The sequence below is a fragment of the Phalaenopsis equestris genome, unplaced genomic scaffold (assembly GCF_001263595.1).
Source record: "Phalaenopsis equestris unplaced genomic scaffold, ASM126359v1 Scaffold000464, whole genome shotgun sequence".
NCBI lineage: Eukaryota > Viridiplantae > Streptophyta > Magnoliopsida > Asparagales > Orchidaceae > Phalaenopsis > Phalaenopsis equestris.
In genome coordinates, this window is record NW_018164905.1 from 114,268 (window position 1) to 134,943 (window position 20,676).

At 34.8% G+C, this 20,676-nt stretch overlaps 1 protein-coding gene across 1 annotated transcript in view; it reads right to left on the reverse strand.

The window, feature by feature from the left end:
- LOC110027900 (extra-large guanine nucleotide-binding protein 3) overlaps positions 1-17,241 on the reverse strand; it is a 60,071-nt gene extending 42,830 nt beyond the window's left edge. The window contains exons 1-4 of the mRNA XM_020729524.1: positions 15,956-17,241; positions 15,722-15,859; positions 10,464-10,568; positions 10,161-10,343 (exon numbers count right to left, since the gene is read on the reverse strand). Of these exons, the coding sequence (XP_020585183.1) occupies positions 10,161-10,343; positions 10,464-10,568; positions 15,722-15,859; positions 15,956-16,939 (1,410 nt within the window). The 5' untranslated portion in view covers positions 16,940-17,241. The remainder of the gene's footprint in view (positions 1-10,160; positions 10,344-10,463; positions 10,569-15,721; positions 15,860-15,955) is intronic.
- Positions 17,242-20,676: the final 3,435 nt, after the last annotated feature.

Here is a 20,676-nt window from a genome sequence, read left to right on the forward strand (position 1 = left end):
TAATTGCTAATAAAACAGCCTTTTATATAATTCTTTCTTTCTAGGCCTAAGCAGATTTCAAAAATTTTGATCATGTGATTAAAACATTTTTTATTTACCGAAGAAATTTCTGAGTCAATTAATAGTTGACCAAAAGACATAAGATCACTTAACTATTTCCTGAGTATAATATTAAGAGAATTTTCTTAAAAGAGTTTTCAAGTTTTATTAATTAAAGAAAAACTCAAACATCAATTTTTAATTTTATGCTCACCTCAAGCTTCTTCTCATGGAGCCTCTTTTTTTTTCACATTAATTTTTTTCCCGCACCATTTCTTTTTTTATTATTTAGAAGTATTATATCTGGTAGAGCATATATTAAAGATTTTGAATATTTGAACTCCCTTGATTAACAATTTTCAAATATTTCTTAAGACAAATCCTACGATATTATAACTCGTTTGAAAGTCAGGACCAGTCAATTACTTGTGTTTCAAGCACAGTGTTTTATTTCGGAATTTACTTAGGACCCAGTCCTAAATTTTAAAGTGAAGGACCCCGTCATTAGGGCATTAATTTCACTTTCCCCTGAAATCATAAAATTTATGCAACAATATATATATATATATATATATATATATATATATATTCCAAATAAGCTTTCTAAATGTTGGAACAAAATCTAACAACAAAATAGTTCTTTTATTGTGGTGGGCGTGCCAGACTAACACGGATACTACTAACATCCATTTCGTCAACAAAAGTAGTACAATAGTAATCAAATGAAGTTCCATCATTTGTTAGCTCATAGGATTCAAGTGGAACACTGAGATCGACCGAAAACATATTTATAGAATCTCTTTCAGGTTCCCTCAGATATGCTTCTGGGATCGTTATGCACCCATCCTTGAAGTTCTCCTCAAGCCAGTCTTTGAAACTGAAGCACTCCTCTATGGTATGTCCAATGAGCCTGTGATACGGCCAACATCTCGGGTGCCCTTTCTTGTTGACTTCGTCCGGCCTTCTTGGTTTGGGCAACCTAAATTCGAGTTTCTTGATTAAATTGCGGAACATCTTTTTTATTGCTTCATCTTTAAAGGAGTATGTTTTGTTTAATTGATCAACCATGGTTGAAACTTGGCTCATTTGTCTGATAAGGTCTTTGCTGAAATGACTGTTGTGCATTCCATCGAGGGTGTTGATAAGTATATCAAGGTTGTTGGTCTTGCATTTGCAAAGTTCGCTTGCTCCTGCTGACCACTGCAACTATCCCAGATTTTTTCTCGAATGTCTTCATTGGCTCTAGTCCCTCGGCTTTCATTAGAAAACTAAGTTGCTCAGGCTCTTCTTGGAGATTCCTAGCTTTGCTAAGGTGCGTCTCGAATGTCCTGATGGTGAATCCCTTGAGTAAGAAACTCACTGGACCATAGATGTTCTTTAGAAGGATTTCAACTGCGTGCTGCTCCTAGAGTTGTGGTTCACACTTCAGGCTCAAATTTCTCCATCGCAGGATGTAGTCCATCAATGTTTCGGTTGGCTTCTGTCGCTCCACTACGAGATCACCGACGGTGATATGGTGTTTAACTCTAGCAAACCGCTTAACAAAATGGACTTCCAATACTGCAAATGTTTTCAGTGAGCCATTGAGTAATTCTTTGTACCAGTCAAAAGCGATTCACGAAAGACTGCTCATAAATTGACGACACAACTACCCCGCGTTGTAGCAACTTGCTCGAAAGTGTGCAACATGTTGTCGGGGGTTTCCCGTTCCACCATATGTCTTGAATGATGGTGGTGCCAAACCTATGGGGTATTGGACATCATTAAATTCTTCGGGATAGGGTCTACCCTTTAGAACAATGCTCCTCCTTTTGACTGAGTTAGGGCTTCTCTCATTTGTCGTTCCACCATAAGTTTAATATCTTTTTCTGGTATTGATTCATGAACCAAGTCTTTCTTTGCTTGATCATCTTCATTGACCGAAGTGAATTCCTTATCATAGACGATCTGGAAGCTTTCTGGATGGCTTGCCCGTGGAGGTACTATCGGCGGTGACTGTGATTGTCTTTGAATAGTGGCTATAGCGATCGTCATTTCTTCTAGTTGTTTCTTCATTTGGTTGATATGTTCATCACATTGTTAAATGACCCTCTGAAATTCATCTACGGCGTTCTCCTTGGTGGGTAAAGGAGATCGCACGAGGATAATGTGGCTCTGGCCTCAACAACGTTGATTTTTGCGAATTCCTCTATCACATAATCTGACGGATCGTAGGGTTCATCACCCATATCTTTTCTTTGTTCTTCACAAAATAGTGGAATGTCGATTCGAAGCCTTTCCAACGTAGCCTCGATCGACCTTCCTTTGACAACATTAAGGTTAATTGGAGATTTTTTATGAGCTTCACCTCTTTTGCTTAGTATTCGTATAGTTGTGTAGATGCCAGTTAGAACAACTGGATCAACTAAAATCATGTTGATGGAACATCTTTCAGATTCTGTCAAATACTCCTTCGGAATTATTATGTTCCCGTTTTTGAAATTCTTTTAACTAAATCATTATGTTCTTCTCACAAACTTCATTGTTTATTTATCATTACCCAAATTTTCAAGAACGCCCTGCTTCGTGAAACAAATCAACCCATGATTTTGATTCAATATGCCCAAATCCGTGGCACTTGCAACACTTCCTCGAATATGCCCAAATTCGTCAAATAAAGAAGTGGATTGGTTTCACATGTTCTCCACTCTGACTCAATTTTTTCTCCGACGGGGTCATCTTAGATATTCTCCTGGGTGTAATCTGGCAGTAAGACCTTGATTTTGAGCAGTGTCTGTAAGACGCAGTGGTCGCCCGATAACATGGTATCTCTACTTCTGAAGGAGTCTAAATCTTCTATCTAAGGTAGGCTGGTAGGACGTCATTGATCTTCCTCGGGGTAAGAAAGCATGATTGGTCGCCAATAGGTACTTATAAACCTACGTAGTTGACTATGATGAGACAATTACTACAATGGCTAAGTTAAACACTACTAGTGTCCTGTTGTCTCTTGTGGTGAAGCTGGATTGGCCTTTATCCCAGTTAAATATCAATACTGCATTCTTGAATGGAGAGCTTAAAGAAGAGGTATACATGTCTATCCCTCCTAGCTTTGACTTTAGTGCATACAGAGAACAAGTGCGTAGGTTGTGGAAATCCCTCTATGGGCTAAAACAATCCCAAAGGGCCTGGTTCAACAAGTTCACAAAGGTGGTCGTGGGTCATAGTTTTACTTAGGCTCAATTGAATCACACTCTCTTCTCTCAACATTCCTCCAATGGCCAAACGACTATCATTATTGTCTATGTTAATGAAATTGTTCTTACATGTAATGTCTCAACATTCCTCCAATGGCCAAACGACTATCATTTAATGAAATTGTTCTTACATGTAATGATCTCCCAACATTGAAATTCTTGAAAGACATTCTAGTTTATTCTTTTGAAATGAAGAACTTCAGATCTCTCTAATACTTCTTAGGCATGGAAATGGCTCGGTCATCTAGAGGCATTTGTCTGGCACTGCAAAACCTTCTTATGTGCAAAACAGTGGTTGTCTCTATCGATCACAATGAAAAATTATTTAAAAATTGCAAATAATGTGTCTATCAACAAAACTCGTTACCAGTACCTTGTGAGAAAACTCATCCACCTCGCTTATACTCACCCCGACATATGTCACAGTTGGTATAATGAGTCATTTAAATTATGACCCCTATGAGGACCATCTCCAAGTTGTCCACCAAATTCTCCAGTATTTATATGGCACATCGGACTCAAATTTGTTATTTTCTCATCACACCTCTCTATTTATTGTTGCTTATACAAATGTTAATTGGGTTGGGTCGGTTCATGATTGATGTTTCACTTCGGATATTGTTCAATTGTATGGAAAAATCTTGTCACATGAATAAACAAAAAATAGCTATGGTTGTCTAGAGTAGTACTAAAGCTTAATTCCACTCCATGTTCTGGATCTATGAAGTCTTCTGGTTAGGCATCATGTTTCGTGAACTTCGTATGTCAACATACGTCCCGCTGCAGTTATTCTGTGATAATAAGGTCACCATCAGCATTGCTCACAATCCAGTCCAGTATGATCATACCAACATGTGGAGATTGACAAACATTTCATTAAGAAAAAGATCGAGTACGAGAAAATTTGTGTTTCTTTTGTGTCCTCCAGTGATCAGCTAGCTGACATCCTCATCTAGAATCTTCCTCGTCTTTGTTCGATGACTTTAAATCCAAGTTGAACATGACTGACATCAATGCTTCAACTTGAGGGGGAGTATTAGATTTATAACGACAATTCCTAGTCGTTATTAATTATTATTAGCTTTCAATCCTTCATTATGTATTTTCTATTTGATTTATTTTATTTTAATTCTTTCCTATTTATTTCTTTCCTTTGTTGTGTATTGTAATTGGGTTTAAATACTCCTCCTATCAATAATATAATGTTGCTCTATTCCAAATCCTGGTTCTATTCTAACAATATCTAATCCTTTATAACACATATCTTAAGCTTCAACCGCCACACAATATTCTCTTCTCTTCTTTCTCCTTCGGATCGATCACCTCCTCTGCTAAACTTGTTTGACCTGCACAGACTTGCACTGTGCCACTTTTGCTAGGTTTTGGTACAAGGGTAGGCCTCACACCGTGATAACTTCCCTCCTCCGGCTTCTTCCTCTTGCTTCCTCCTCTGCACCACACTGATGTCGGCTCCTCTGCTTGACACCGACGCCGCCTCCTCTCTGTTGGAGTGAGACGTCGTCGTCCGTCGAAGTCGTTGCCTTTGGCTATGGGGAAGCCCTAACTTGCGCCTGTCAATCTTCTTGCTTTCATCTCAAGTCGATCAATTCCCCTGGTAAGTCCTCACAATTTCACCTGTCTACCCGCCTTACAAAATATAGAGTGAAAATATCCCTTCGTTTCCCGCCTCCACGTTTCCTCCTCCCTCTTTGGCTCCCTCGGTTATATGAAACAAGGTGTCACAATTGATCTTTGTAGTCATATGATTAGAGGCTCCTAAATCTATTATCCAAATTTAAAATCTCTCATTAATAGTAAGATGGAAAATAAATATATTTTCTTAATGTGTCAGTTGGTGAGTTCTGAATTATCTCTAAAAAGTTTTTTCAATATTATAGGCTATTCCTTGATGAATGATTTGGAATTAACATTCAAAAAAAAAAATTAGCGTCTTCATCCCGTGCTTCATCATAAACCCTGAGCATATTTAGGGTTGCAACTAGTTGCAAGAAGGAAGTTGACCACTGCTTCAGCAAGTAGAGAACTGGTTGCTGCAACAAATGATGAAAATTGGCTACTGCACCTACTTCTGCTAGACAAGAATTCCAACAAAAAGATTACCTGTGGGGAGAATTTGAGGAAGTGTCTGCTGCTCGGCTGAAAATATTCTGGAGGAGGCTCTGCAGAAAAAAAATTTCGGTTATAGGGAGAGTTCTGGAGGCAAAAGAGAATAGAGAAGGATCTAAAAGAAGAAATCTGACTGAGTAAGGCCTCTAGGAAGAATACTGACAGTTGGGAAGAGTTCTGCTGCCTCTGGTGCACAGCAGGAAAAATGCTGTTGCTCCAGGAAAGAGCAAATTTTGACGATTGGAAAAAATTATTGTGGTTGAATGCAAACAAGCCGGCAGATTTTCTGAGCCGGAAGATGGAAATATGATAGAGGGAAGCTGGGTTCGGCAGAGGGGATTCGGGCCTGCAGGGAATAATAGATATGGTCTGCAGTGTTGTAGATGTGGGCTTTCAAGCTGCCAAAGGAATCTGGCAGAAATTCATATACGGAAGATGCAAGCCTGCAGCGAAATTAGGACACAGCTAGTTGCAGCTACTTTTGTCGCTGCTGCAGACGTGTGATGCAGCAGTTCAGGAAAAAAGTAGCCCGACAGAGAAATACCCCCATAGGAAATTCTGGCTGAGTACCAGTAGATATGCAGCACAGAAAACAGGCTGCAGGAAGAATTTATGGTGGCCGAAAATGTTGAGGAGGATTTTTGGCTACCTGCATGGATTTCCAGTGCCAGGGAAGAGGACTGCATGAAGAAAGAAACCTCTGCAGGGATATCCAGCACCAGAGAAGGGGACTGCAGCGAGAAATAGGTCTGCATCGAGGATTTCCGACTGTAGAAGGAGGTCCAACGGCTAACGTAAGGTCTAAAGCTCCACCTTGTAAAAAACGGATTTAAAGAGGAATAATTCTGTTTCTTCTTCATTCAAAAATAGGGTACATATTTATTAGAAAATCAATCCCTCTTTATTTACAAACTCACCAACTCATATAAATTAGAAAAAGAAAAATACTAGTCATTGTTGTGGTATATATATATATATATATATAATAGAACGGGAATAAACAAATTAAATGCTTCCTAAAATATCTCAATCAAATCCTTCAAAATTTGGAGATAATGGTGGGCCCACACAAGAGAGGTAAATATGTAAAGAACAAAATATTCTACGATTTTCAAAGGAACACATGTCCATCAATGACTTGTAAGAATCAATGTTCATGTTAGTGTGTCATGAGGATATCAATGCATTGACAAATGTAACATTACACCTTAAATTGTAAAAAAATCCCACATCCATGCCAATGAATTTCATATTATGAAGTCTAAATGACTATAATTCCCCTTTAGGATGGAAAAATCATCTAAATAGTCTTTCATGCCCCAATTTATCACAATAACCCTGAATTTATTAACACAAAACATAATATCAACCAACCAGAGCAAGCATAAATGCCAACAATCCACTTTTACAGCCCAAATATATGTTCATCATCATCAAAATCACAAAGCATTGCACCAATATTACAAGAAATATGTTAACGACATTGCAAATTTTAAAGCATGGGCAAAGGAACAAAGCTTAGTTAGCCCCTCCTTGAAATGCAACACATGTTCAAATCGAAGTGCCACTCCACTTTCTCTATGTACATGGTCAATCCCTTCAATCGAACAGTAAAATCAAGTAATGGAAACGAGCTCCAACTTCCATCCGAAATGTATGGTCTGGCCACCCAAATTAAAGAAGAAAACTGTTTGCAAATTGGAACCATGCTCCTTCCAACTATGAATTGGGTGCTTTGAGTGCTATGATTAACTTTGTTATTTCTTTGCCTTCCTTTAAAGTTATAGCTATCTAATCAATCCTTGTAATGCTTCATAAGTGACTCATCTATAAAGTACTCTATAAATAACAAAGTTGTGTTACTATATATTTTGGTCATTGATTAACAAAATTTTGGTTTGCTCTTCTTAAATTCACGGAATAAAGCCTGGTGGCTTGTTCCCATGCTTGAAGAGGCTTGGCGCCCAATTCAAACTCTTAACAATTTGGGGAGGACAGGGTTTACCATGTCAAGTGTTATTCTTGTTCTACCCCTCCCTCAATTTTGCTCATCCCTCCAAAGCCTTGGCAATCTTCAAACGCCTTCACATTACATTGGAAATATCCCAAAACATTCTCTTAGCCCAAAAAAATAACCATCCACTTTTCGCTATCTCCACTAGCCTCGAGACAACTTTCACCCCTCAACATACCTTCAAAGCAACCCTTACTACTCTCATACCTTCACTAGATAACCCTCCTAAACCCGACTAACCACAATCCACCTCTGACCGCACATAACCAAAATATAACTCTAGTCCACAACAAAATCAATGCTAAATAAATAAGACAATCCAAGCTTGTAATTTTTGGCCTTTTCAATAACATGCACCAACACCAACTCTAAAGCTCTACAAACAGTTCAACTCAACATCATCATCCCATGTAACTAACATTCAAATTAGCTTCATCTTCAAGATCTTCCAACTGCTATTAACATATTTAGAGCTTACTGGTTACCAATTGATCCAAAGGTCTAAGCGAGTCATCACCTCAATATTTGAGTTAAAGTACATGCAAAATCAATTTCAATTCTAATCATTGGGCCACTCTCTAGCTAAGATTTGTAAGACCTAACGTTTGACATTATGAGTCAATTAAAAGCCAATGAGAGCCGGTGAGAGGCGACAGCAGCGAGAACGAATGGAGAAGAGAAGGGGATCAGGATTTTGCCCTAAAGCCGCGGTGAAAGAATGGAGGGGGCAGAAGGAGAATCGAGGGGTATTTGCGGGCACATAAGAGGGGATTACAACATTTGCAAAGGGGTAACAAAGAGACTTCGCACTGGAAACGAAGCCAAAGCCATGGAAAGCACCTACTCCCCTTGTTCCCACTTCCTCTTTCACTGTTTCGCCGACGACTTGTGTTGAAAAGCTACCAGAGAGCCACCTGCCAAACACTCCAAATCGCGTTTTCAAAATGATAAGCATCCAAAATGGCACCCCAAACACACCCTAAGTCTCAAATGATTTCAGGCTAAAACCATGATCATGAAGCCCAAGCTCTCTCCTTGAAGTAGCTACCTACAAATAATTCCAACCAAACTCAATCTAGAAGCTAGCATATGCCATTTGCATTAACTTTCAATTGACACAGACCCTCCTTCAAAATGTAAGCCCCGGCTTTCAAAATTAAGAGAATCAGATTGAGTTGAGGCCATAAGTTCTCTAAATAAATCAGATTGACTTAGGCTAGGTGACAACAACTAGGGTAGTCACATCTACGCATCGAGGTTGGAAAAGAGCCCCAACATTTAAAAACCCATCGCATTTTCACACATTCTTTCTCTATGAAGTGAGAGTGAGAGAGAGAAAGAATGTGATAAATATAGGCTGGAGGGTGGTTTTTCAATCCATCCCATCCTCAAACTACTCAACCCATTTTGAAGTGACAGGAGACATGCTGGGCAGAATACATATTAAAAGGGTAATTGAGTAATTCAATGACTACACTCACGGTTAAAGAATTATATCCTTAGTTATGAAAAACAATGGGACCAAATCAAGGGTTTGAAAAAAAAATTTAACCAAACTCCAATATCATAAAAGATAGTAAGTTCAACATGCAAAATGCCCAACAAATAATAGCAGACGCTGAACAATATAGTTATTCAACAATAGAAAACCCCATTGTAATGTCATAAAAGTCATAACATTCAATGTACAAAATCCCCATTTTGGTATGCAAGATAATTATATGTTTATGTTTTTAATGTCCATGGCTCTCCTGATGTTCTTTCCAAGTTACAAATTGGTTGGGCCTGTCAAATGGGCCATCCTTACCTACTTGATAGAATATATTCTAGATAAGATGATTGAACACCGTATGTGTTGCTATCATATAGTTCATTATTTTATCAATTTACCAAATTATAAAATAAAGCTGTTCACACATGTAGGTATTTGCACACACCAGATAATGAATTCATATTCATGTAAGAGAGATTTTTACACATGAAACATGAAAAGAGCAACACAGACTAGGAGCGTGAATCCATATCTCTAGTAATCATATTCTACTTGGCAATCAAAATTTTTGTACAATTCCAGACAAAATCTTGATGCAGTATAAGGATTCTTATGTAAGTCGATGCAAATATAATTGATTGATTCACAATTTTTATGCCATCTATATCAATTTCTACATTAATATGCAGAAATGAAATATCATTGAGTAGAAGAAAGAGATGAATCATGAAAGAAGAGATATAAAAAGCAAGACGAATCAATGCAATATTGTCCTAGTATAACTCATGTTCTCTTGCTCGGTTTACAAGGACGCATCTTCTTTTTTTTCTTTTAATGCTTTGTTTGGAAGAGTTAAGTGGTGTGTTCAGATCTGGATACATTTTGAAGATGGTCCAAGAAAAACCTTATTCCAAAAGGCAAAGAGGGCCTTGGCAGTGAAGAGCAATGTTCACAATCTACAGTTTGGTATAATTGTGATTCTGAAAACTGATATTGATTCAACAAAGTATATCCAAATTGCAAGAACTTATATAGAAACCATATTACAAACACGTCTGACTGTCATATTTCTACAGTTTTCTTATATTATTTGATTATAAGCATTCCACACTAGGCCTCTAAACTCTGCATGTAAGAACAAGAAGACCTTAAGATGCACAAACAGAAAGTAAAGATATGGAATATTCTATAATGAAGAATGCAAAGTCTACATAAACACAAAGCTACTATAGCAATTGAGTGTATTACTGACCTGTTTAAAGATGGTGCTTGTTCCTGCTCCTGGATATCCAAGTAGTAAAAGTTTTTGGATCCTTTTAGGCTCCAAGTACTCAGGAACTGTTCTAGCTGAATAGGGAGCCTCAGTCCTTGTTCTATGTGAGGTAGTATGAGGGACAGGCAATGAAAATAAAGAACATGCTATCCTTGTTAATGCCTGCCAAATATAAGAAAAATGGTGCTTGAAGTAATGAAAATCAAAAAATTTCCCATAGAAAAAAGATTATAAGCACAAAGCATTTAAGCTAAAAAAAAAGTCACTTTAAAAAGCATTTACCGATTCCCAGATTTTTCCTTTGATGTTATTTTGACCTTCTTCTTCATAACGGCCATCTTCATAGACCCAGAAATGGGTATCTCTTGGGCATTGTACATTTGCTAGCTGAAAAAAAACAAGCATTTGTAAATTTTGGGCGTAAACATGTAAGAAGAATAACCCAAATTTCAGAAGGAAATATGTAATCGAACATAAATGGAAAAATGCAGCATCAATGAACTAGCCCGCAAGTAGAACACAACACATCAAATAAGTGAGATGAATAATAATTTATAAATGCTTGACCAAATCAAAACAAGGAGTCAAAATGCTCTCTTCTTATATAGCAAACCTCTAATAGTGGCCCAGAATATATCATGGGAAGATCCTATATATAGAACTTACAAATTTAAGTCTTTGATTAATGGATATGCCAGATTCTTATTTTAGCGACTGAATACTCCAATAATTTCATGAAAATTAGCTAATTCACAATTTCATATCATGACATTGCATGATGTAAACAAATCAATGAACTTGACTCTTACACAACTCAGCAAAAAAAGAACCTGAAAGCAAATAAAGTTACAAAAAGAAATAATTATTTTAAAGTGCGACACTGACAAACATATTAGAAGGAGATATAAACAGGATAACACATAGGGGGCATTTATTTGAGCTTTTTGGGCTGAGTTCATTTGAATAATGTGTTCCACCAAACGCGAACAAAACTCGGGGTGATTTCGATTATAATCGCAACGACGGGTATAGGTCGTGTTTGTGTTTCTATCGCGTTAATTTTTCCTAAGTATCCATAGCCATTTTTAGCCGTGCCCTAGCTCTCGCATTTGCCTCCTCTTTGCAAGAATGCCGCATGATCCTCGCGTTGCTGAGAAACCCTATGTAAGAACCGTCTCATCTTCCTCCTCCGCCTCTCTCCTTTTGCAAGTAGAAATAAGTAGTCTTCCCCAATTTTTTTCTTTCAATTCAACACCTTAGACTGATAAAATCGAAGCCTTCGATCATTCTTGTTTTCTATTTTGTTTGCAAAGCCCCTCATTGGACAAAAACCAAACTAGGAGAACCAAATCCTCATTTCTTTCACCTCGTGTCGGTTCTCTAAGAATCCAAGAATCACAACTTTATGCCCATCTCAATTTTTTTCGATTCAATACTTTGTCATCCAAGATCTCACATTCTCCCATAACCACATCACAAACAAAGTGATAGTTTTGTGGTTTCATTGAAGTTTTAGGTCTTACATTTTGCTAATCATAATAAGTTTAGATGTTAGATTTGTAAATTTATAGGAATTGTGTGGTATGTGCGTCAGAAAAAAAAATGTCTAGTGGGATCTCAACGAAAAGTAATGAATTTTGCAAGTTGTACATTCATATGTAACAATGTCATATCTATTATTTGTCCAAGACATGAACTATATGATAAAATTATGTTAAATTTGTAAATTCATAGGAATTGTGTGGTATGTATGTAAAGTTCCATAAAAGAAATCATCCTTTTATTTTTAATGTTTGATAATCATTACCTTGAAAAATTTTATTTGTTTTTTATGTTTTATGGTTGTGATCTTTCTTCACTTTTTTTTGTTAGATTCTTGAAAGGAACTTTGATTTGTTTAATTATTTATTTTAGCTCTTGAAAATTTTGAAAAAGATTAATTATCATCATATGATTGAAAGATTTGAAATCATATATAAATTGGTTAGATATAATAGCAAATGGGCAACACAAGAGACAACACATCATTCGCTATAAGGGAAAAATAAATAAATAAAAAATTTTGACAATTATTTTAAAGATAGTGAATTAAGAAATAGGTCAAAAACATATTTCAACAAAGAAGTTTGACAAAACATTACAAAAAAATTTCATGAGAGAATCGGAAGTTTATATGATGGAACGCAATTAAATAATAAATAGGATTAGTTAAAAAATGATTGGCAAATATGAAAAGTGTTCAAAAGAAGATCTACTGAACATGGCTGGGATCCAATTAAAAATACCATAGATGCATCAACAAGTTGGTCAAAAGGAAAATCAGAGATGAAATAAATTTTAAGACATTTATATTTCTATTTCATTTATAAGAAGAATTATTTGATATAATTTTTACTTTTGATTATATGAATGGAAGACTGTGGCAAATACTGAGAAATTTATGTTTGGTGGAATCGAACATGAGTTAGAGAAGCTTGATCTCAGGTTAGTGAATTTGCAACTCGCGAACATGTTTGAACTCCTCAAGGTTTGCAAGAATGTAGAGAGAACCTAATTGATAATATTCAAAGATCATCACATGAAAAAAATGAACATAGCAATCTAATTATGCTACGAGTCCGTCTTATTTAAAAGTAAGGGTAGATCGCAGTAAAAAATTTGGTCATGCATATCTAAGAAGTCAAATATATATAATAATTAGTTACAGCATGCACAAACTTATTTTTTGAGGCTGTACCAATTCAGCAACAATCTTCACTTAGTCATGAGGTAATAAAAATATTGGAATAAACAAATGAAGTTTATGAAGATAATCCTTTATATCTTTACGCAATGAAGTTACTTGAAGATTCTATTAAGATAAAGATTTTCATATCCATGACATTTGAGAGGAGAGTTCATTAGTTACACTTCTACAAAAATTGTGATTAATGATTCATATTAATTTTATATGCTTTGAGTGAAGCACACTTTATTTTTGTAGAACTATTACTTTTTATGCTACTATTTTGGTAGAACAATTACTCGTTGTTTTTCTACTTGTAATGTGTCATCTCATTTGATACAATGATATTTTATTTTACTTGTGATATCTTCTGTGAACTTGTGATATTTTGTGTTGTGATATTAGTACTTATTATATCTTAAAATGTGATGTTTATAATTGCAATATCTTGTGTTGCAATGTAAGTACTTTTGATACCTTCGGTTATGATGTTTATACTTGTGATATATTGTGTTGAGATGTTACTACTTGTCATATATTGAACTGTTATGTTATTTGTGATATAATTTTTTGGAATCTTATACTTGTGATATCATATGATGTTACATTAGTACTTGTGCTATCATATTCTCAAATACATCATGTGTAATATTTATTGAGTAACAATTTATATTTTACAACAATGAATCCTAATCAAAGAGAACATAGAGAGCGATGCAAAAAAAAAATTATTGTAACCATTGCACTTGCGATGACTGAGTACTATGATTTATAATCTCTCAAACTCCATTGATAACGTCAACATTTAGAGGGGACGTCTGGATAAATAACTGTTTGGGGGAAGAGGGAGGGGGGTTGGTCATCCAATGAGACTCCATAACACGTTTCATATGAGTCAAGTAATCTTTATTGGATTTTTTGAAAGCTACACACTAGTTGCGGTATGTGTTGTTCTTCTAGAACGACTTCAAGGGAGATATTAGTTATAACACTTTACATTTTATCACATGATGAGACTATAAGAGTGACTTGTGAGGGATTTTAACACTCATATGAAAACATAAATAAATATTTTTCAATTAGTGTGAATATTTTGATAAGTATGTCTTCTGAAATTATTAAATTTGAAAATTCAACCTTTCGAAATATGTTAGAGAAATATCAAGAAATCATCAATATATATCATACTTCAATATATATTACAATCATTGTTATGTTTTTAAAAATTCAAATTTTAAAATTTAAACGGATCACAATGTGATATAGAATTGTATTTATGCTACTGATGGGACACATTGATAAACGTGTCAAATGTTAATAAGGTCACATACATTGGATGTAATGATACACCCACCCAGAATATAACGGTACCATGAGACTTTAATATATGTTTTTCTTTTGTCATGACTAATTGGGAAGGTGATACTCACGATAATCGAATCTTTAAGTTTGTAATATGATCCCATCTGCATAAGTTTCCCTTGTCGCCTCAACGTTGGTTGACTCTTAAGTAAGCATTATATTAACTTTAATAATAGAGTAACTAATGATTGACTATTCTAAACAAAAAATATTATTTAATGGATTTTAGTTATCCATTATAAAGAGGATTTTTTAAGCTATTGTTAAACACAAAATATCACATTCCTTACTTCAAAATGACTAGCTAAATTGTACGAAGATAAAAAGAGAAGTTTAGTAAGTGTTGTTCATCCTTATTGAGTGTCATTAAGAGGACTTTTAGAGTTTGGAATAAAAAATAGGTAATGCTACAAGATATGCCTACATATTCTTTCAAAAAATATATTAAAATTGTCAGTACAACAATGACGCTAAATAATTACATACAACCTCATCATTCATTTTAATGTTGACTTTATAAGTAGATAAAAATGAATCAGTGACTTCTGAAGCATATTAATATTGATTGGTTCGATCGATGATGAATATTAATAATGATATTGTCAACCCTTACAAAATTGATCGAAAAGGTTTTGATAAGATGACAAAGTTACGAAAGTAAATTACCGATAATTTAGCTAATGGTTAATTTAGTATTAAATGAATATTTTTTATGAGCGAGTATTATATAATATAACTGAGTGATGCTTGAAGTGCTATTGTATTTAAATAGTTTTTTATATATTCTATGTTTTAATTTTAGTTGAACTGTTTTTGTTTTGTGTGGAAAAGTTCACAGTGGCTTGCAATTATGATTTCACAAGTAAAGTTTGCTTGACTGTCATTCATGGACAACCAATTTGCTTGGCTTATTCCTCTAAACTCTTCTTTTGCATGGGATGGGCAAGATGATCTTCTGGCTGTGGGACTGTTGTGGTTACTAGTTAGTCATTACTTACTATAGTTGACACGATAAGTATTCTTTTATATGTTATCATGTAGGTACAAATAAGCAGATTCTTGTCTAAACTAGGCAGCACAGGTTCATTGGATAGTTAAATCACTTTATCTTCATTATTTTTATCTCATTCTCACTATCCCTTCAACTCTTAACTATACAATTTAACTTTCAGTTTATTTTTGTATTTCTACTAGTTTAATATAATACAGTTAAATCCAAGAATTACATATATCCATTAAACTATGAGTATTATATGATACAAGTAGAGAGATATTTCAAATATTTATTCACAAACAATACTTTCAAAACTACATTTTCCAGATAGATTAACTATTTTTTGAACACCAGCTTTTAGACAGTAGATTTTTCATAACAACTTTTGAACTGAGATTCCATACAGCCACAGCTGTCCCAAACACACCCATAATCACTTATGTAAACAAAAGTACATACCTTTAGCACCCTCAGCTCTGTCTTGGTAATTTCTCTGCCATTTATATAAACCTGAGTGTTTCCTTTGCTTGCATTGCTTGCAAGCTTCCCAGTGAAATTCAAATTTGAACTTACAATTCGATCTGGTTTCTCTCCCTCCTGCCAAACGATAAGGCAAATAAAGCATTAGCAACAAGTCAGTAAAATAATAAACTCTCAAATGTAAACAAGCATAGAACACAGTGTATAACGTGCCTTTCCCCAAAGACCGGATTCCTTGTCATACCAGTAACTTCCAGGCTTCAACTTGTCAGGTGGTAAAAGGCAACCAAGCAGGTCTGCCATCTCTTCTGGCCGCAAAGGACATCCATTAACTATGAGCTGCTCAGGTCTTAGTTGATTAGCTGGACATTCCTTTTCTGCCTTTAATATTTGTCTTACTTCCAAAGGACTTAGCAACCTGGACAATATCCTAGAACTTTTACCAAGCTTAGACCGCTTTGACTCATCAATTGGCTGCCCTATGCACTGTACACACTTGCGCCCCTCTGGCATCGACCCCATGGCTCTAAGTACGCAATTACTACAGTATCTTGCGTCACAAACAAAACAAGATTCTTTTCTCTCCCACTTTCTTTTCCCACAACGATAGCAAACACTGATCTTCTCCTTCCTTGAAACACCAACGTATTGAGGCGAAGCAGATCCCCCAGCATATAATTCCTTACTATTGGGTTTCTCAATACTTTCAAAAGTAACTACGGGTACCCTCTTTACCTCATTCACCAATCGATATGTTGGTCTGCGTGGAGAGCTTTGGGCAGAGGGAGGGCTATGGACAGAACGAGGAGACTCAGAATTTGACGGACCTGAGAACTCTTGATTCTGTAAAACAGAAACAACTGACTCCGAGCTCCCAGAGCCCCTAGGGCTCCGGCGAGAGGAACTGGCATGGCCCGAGAAGGAGGAGACAGTTGGAGGAGTTGGCTCCACAACCTGCAGCCCTCCGTTCTCCACTGGCCGATCTTGGGATCCAGAGATGGGCTCTGCTGTAGGAATGGACCTGTAGCTCAGGCTGACCGGATCAACGCTGGGAAGATCATAGTCAACATCAGGACCATCATACTCGATGGCAATAGAGTAGTCTAGATTAAGTGGACCATCAGGAATCGGAGTTCCAGGTGGTAAAATTCTTTTCAACATCTCCTCCCAACGATTCCCTTCCATGGTTTCAGCCATTCTCACAACAGACTTCTCTTTTCACTAACTCAGATGCTCAAAGGTAACTAATTTAGCTTTGTGAAAGAAGCATGAACATCAAAAACAAATGAAATCTCAGGGAAGTCAAAACCAGGACAGGAAAATAAATGAAATCCGGAGGAACTTTCGGCTAGAACGAATCGGAAGCACTGCTATTGCAGTAGCAGCGAGAACGATGCCAGTACCAGCGAGAACGATGCCCCAAAAACGAGCAAAAGAGTACCTCACAGCGAAGACTGAGCGGATGCCGGTCGGCTACAGAAACCGGTCTAGCCAAAAAAAAAAAAGCGGATGCCGGTCGGCTACAAAAACCGATCTAGCCAAAAAAAAAATCCTCGTCAGGGTAGAGTATGGCAACCAAAGCCCTAGAGCAAAGAAACTGGAGACTAGATCATAGATCTGGACTCTTGCAGCCTCGGGTATCTTCGAGGTGCAGAGACGGAGACAGAAGAGAGATTTGAAAAAAGCATAATATTCCTGGTAAGAGTTAAATTTGGAAGCATTCTTCAAATTTTGAGTTTGAAAAATTCGGTCCACTGTAATCTATTTCAGCCGGCGGAAAGTCAAAACGACCGACAATAATTATAACTAAACAAATAAAAATAAGTTCAGCAGATTTTTATTAAAATTTCACCAGCATGATTATGATTTAACATGGGAAGAGTGGTAATAATAGAAATGGACATTTACATACATATTAGATAATTCTTATGTATTTATATATCGCACACCACGATTTTTATAATTTGACAAACGTCACCCAAAAATTTAATAGCACTATTATAAATTTTTATATAAATTTTCAAAAAAAAATTTTTTTTTTTTTGCATATATGTTTATGCATGTAAATTAACAATAATAATAATACTATTGTATAAATCATACTCTGAAGTTAAATTGAAGGTGGAGCAAATAAAAAGATAAATTCTAATCATTTTAATTTAAAAGTTGAATTAATAACTACAATTTATAAAGTAAATATTAAATAAAATAATTATACACAAATTTAAATTCATAAAATTAAATTTCTTAAATTCAAAATAAAACTATACATAGTTAAATTTTAATTAAAATAATAATAAATTTTAAGAATAATTGCAAGCATAGCACCCAAAACATTGTTATTTATAAAATCTAGCAACCATGTGATATTTTTGAACTATCGAACATATGTACTTATATGTGTCATGATCAAACTATTGAGAATTTGATAAAAATGAAAAATATTGGTTGCATTCTATCATGAATTTTGATATTTGAGTGAGAATTTGAAAAAAAGTATCAAAATGGGAACTAGATTTATAAATAGCAATGCTTCGAGTTCTATTTTGTAAAAATTAAGTTTTAAAATAATACGATGCATCATAGCTAAATATTTAATAAAGCAAATTTATTTTTATTAATGAAAAGTATTTTCTATGACATGTTTAAATTTAAGGAGGTTATATATACACAATATACAATTCTTATATATTTACATTCCAAGAACTTAAATTTTAATAGTTATTATGTAACACTTCATTGCCATGATTACATCAAAATACTTTTAAATTATTAATGTTATTGAATTCTTTTATGTGATGTCAAAAATTTGAGTTCCATACAATTAAATATCAATTTTTTGTTGTTATATATAAAATTACATAAAAATTATGTGGAGCGTTACATTTAAAGTGGCATTTACATACATACCCAAAATTGTTATGTATTTACATATAGCTAAACTTTAATATTTAGATTTATAATAAAAAAAAATAATACTACATCAAACACATCTCTTTTACTAAGTTTTAAAAGACATTCACATTCTTATCCATAAGTACCTAGTAAAAATAAATTATAGTGTAAAAATGAAACTTCAGTTTTTAGATATGTAAATTCATAAGAGTTGAGTGGTGTGGTGCATTTGTAAATTCCCCATTTAGATAATGATATGTAGGTATCATAGGCCATAGCTAGATAATATAGTTGCACTTTCAAAAATTATAGTTATGGTGTATCAAAAATGCGTCAGAATGAATCTCGAGGAAATCCAACAAACTGAGAAATGAAAGTAGCCAAGGATGGCCTAGAGAAGAAGGACTAAATGTCTCATCATTAGAAAATCGAAAAACTTAATTGAAAAGTGCAGATCCATTTGATCAGGATTCAAAGCCGACATAACGTAGACCGTCTGAGCCAATGATCAAGATTTATCCTGTCAAGAGAAGGTTGTAGCCCAACTCTCGCTTTATCATCTCTGTCTACCTCATAAGAGCCTTTGGGACTCTTTATTGTGAGGCTGAAGGTTTTACCATAATATACTCCATGAACACCTTGAAGGATTTTTTGTTAAGGTATGACCTATATGTCGAATAATATTGATTCATTTTATGCCCACCAGCTTAGTATCATCCTGGCAACAGAAGCTCCTCATCTAGGTGTCAATACTTAACAGATGGCCAAAGCAGTCAATCGATAGTCTCAAGTCAAGCGATCTAAGTCCGAACGACCGAAGATTAACAGAAGTCAATCAACAACCCCCATCTCATCAAGCGATCTAAGACGAACGAGCCTTGCCAAACTAAGGCGTGCTATTCTTAGTTGTTGAGTAATAGTTCTGTTGTTCTGTTGTTCTGCGACGGCAGCACTGCCCTTGGCGTGATCGGCGTTGAGCGCTTCTTCAAAAACGTCATTTTGACTCCAAATTCCATTCTTTTTGCTTCCTTTTTTGTTTAATTCCTAAAAATCAACAACATGCAAGAAAATATCAAAATACATTCCATTAAGGTGCAATATCACAAAGGTGCAATATCACACCATTAAGGTGCAATATCACAAAAAAATAAGTATAAAATATTGGTCTAAAAATGCATATATTTTCGGTTTATCAAAATCCCTTAAACTTTCATGTTACTTGTCCTCAAGTAACCCCTCTGCTACATAAAAATATTATTTATGGTAAAGAATTTAACTTTTAGACTTTCATATTTAAGCTTTCTAAACATAATAGTATAACATAAGAAAAATTTAAAACAACTCCAGTTAATATTAAAGGTGCTAGGATATTCAGTAATTAAGTCTAAGATTTCTGATCTTCTATTTCTTTCAAGAAAAAAATACAACTTTAAGGTTAGAAGACTTAGAAAATTCATATAAAAAAGAACTTCATAAACTTTATTAATCATTAAGCTAATACATTAAGCTAATACTCAAATATACTTAAATACAAGTTTAGAGAATGTAGCCAAGCCTTTTTCCTTAACTTGATTCAAGTGAAGTCAATTTTTTATTAGGTAGGCATCTCCTTAAGCTTCTCCCCACATTTTTTTTTCTTTTTTTTTTTTTCTCCTTTTTTTGTCTCTTTTTTTCCCTTTTTTCTTTTTTTTTATGTATGTGAGGATTATTATATCTAGATAGCCTTTAATGATTTTGAACTTCACTATCCTCTTCTTAAAGTTAAAATTTTTTTACATGAATCTTTTAAGATTTTAATACTTCAAAAATACAAATTCCTTTACTTAAAATAGAAAAACATACTCTTATTCTCTTTTACCAAATATCTCAGTCTCTAGAATTAACCTTTGTTATTGTAATTTTTTACTTAAATTTACTATATATTTAGAAACATAAATATAGTTATCCAAAGTTAACCCCTAATACCAAAGATCATGTTAAATTTAAAATTTTTGAAAATATAGTTAAGTGAGGACAAATAAAATTAAGTTCTTTCTTTT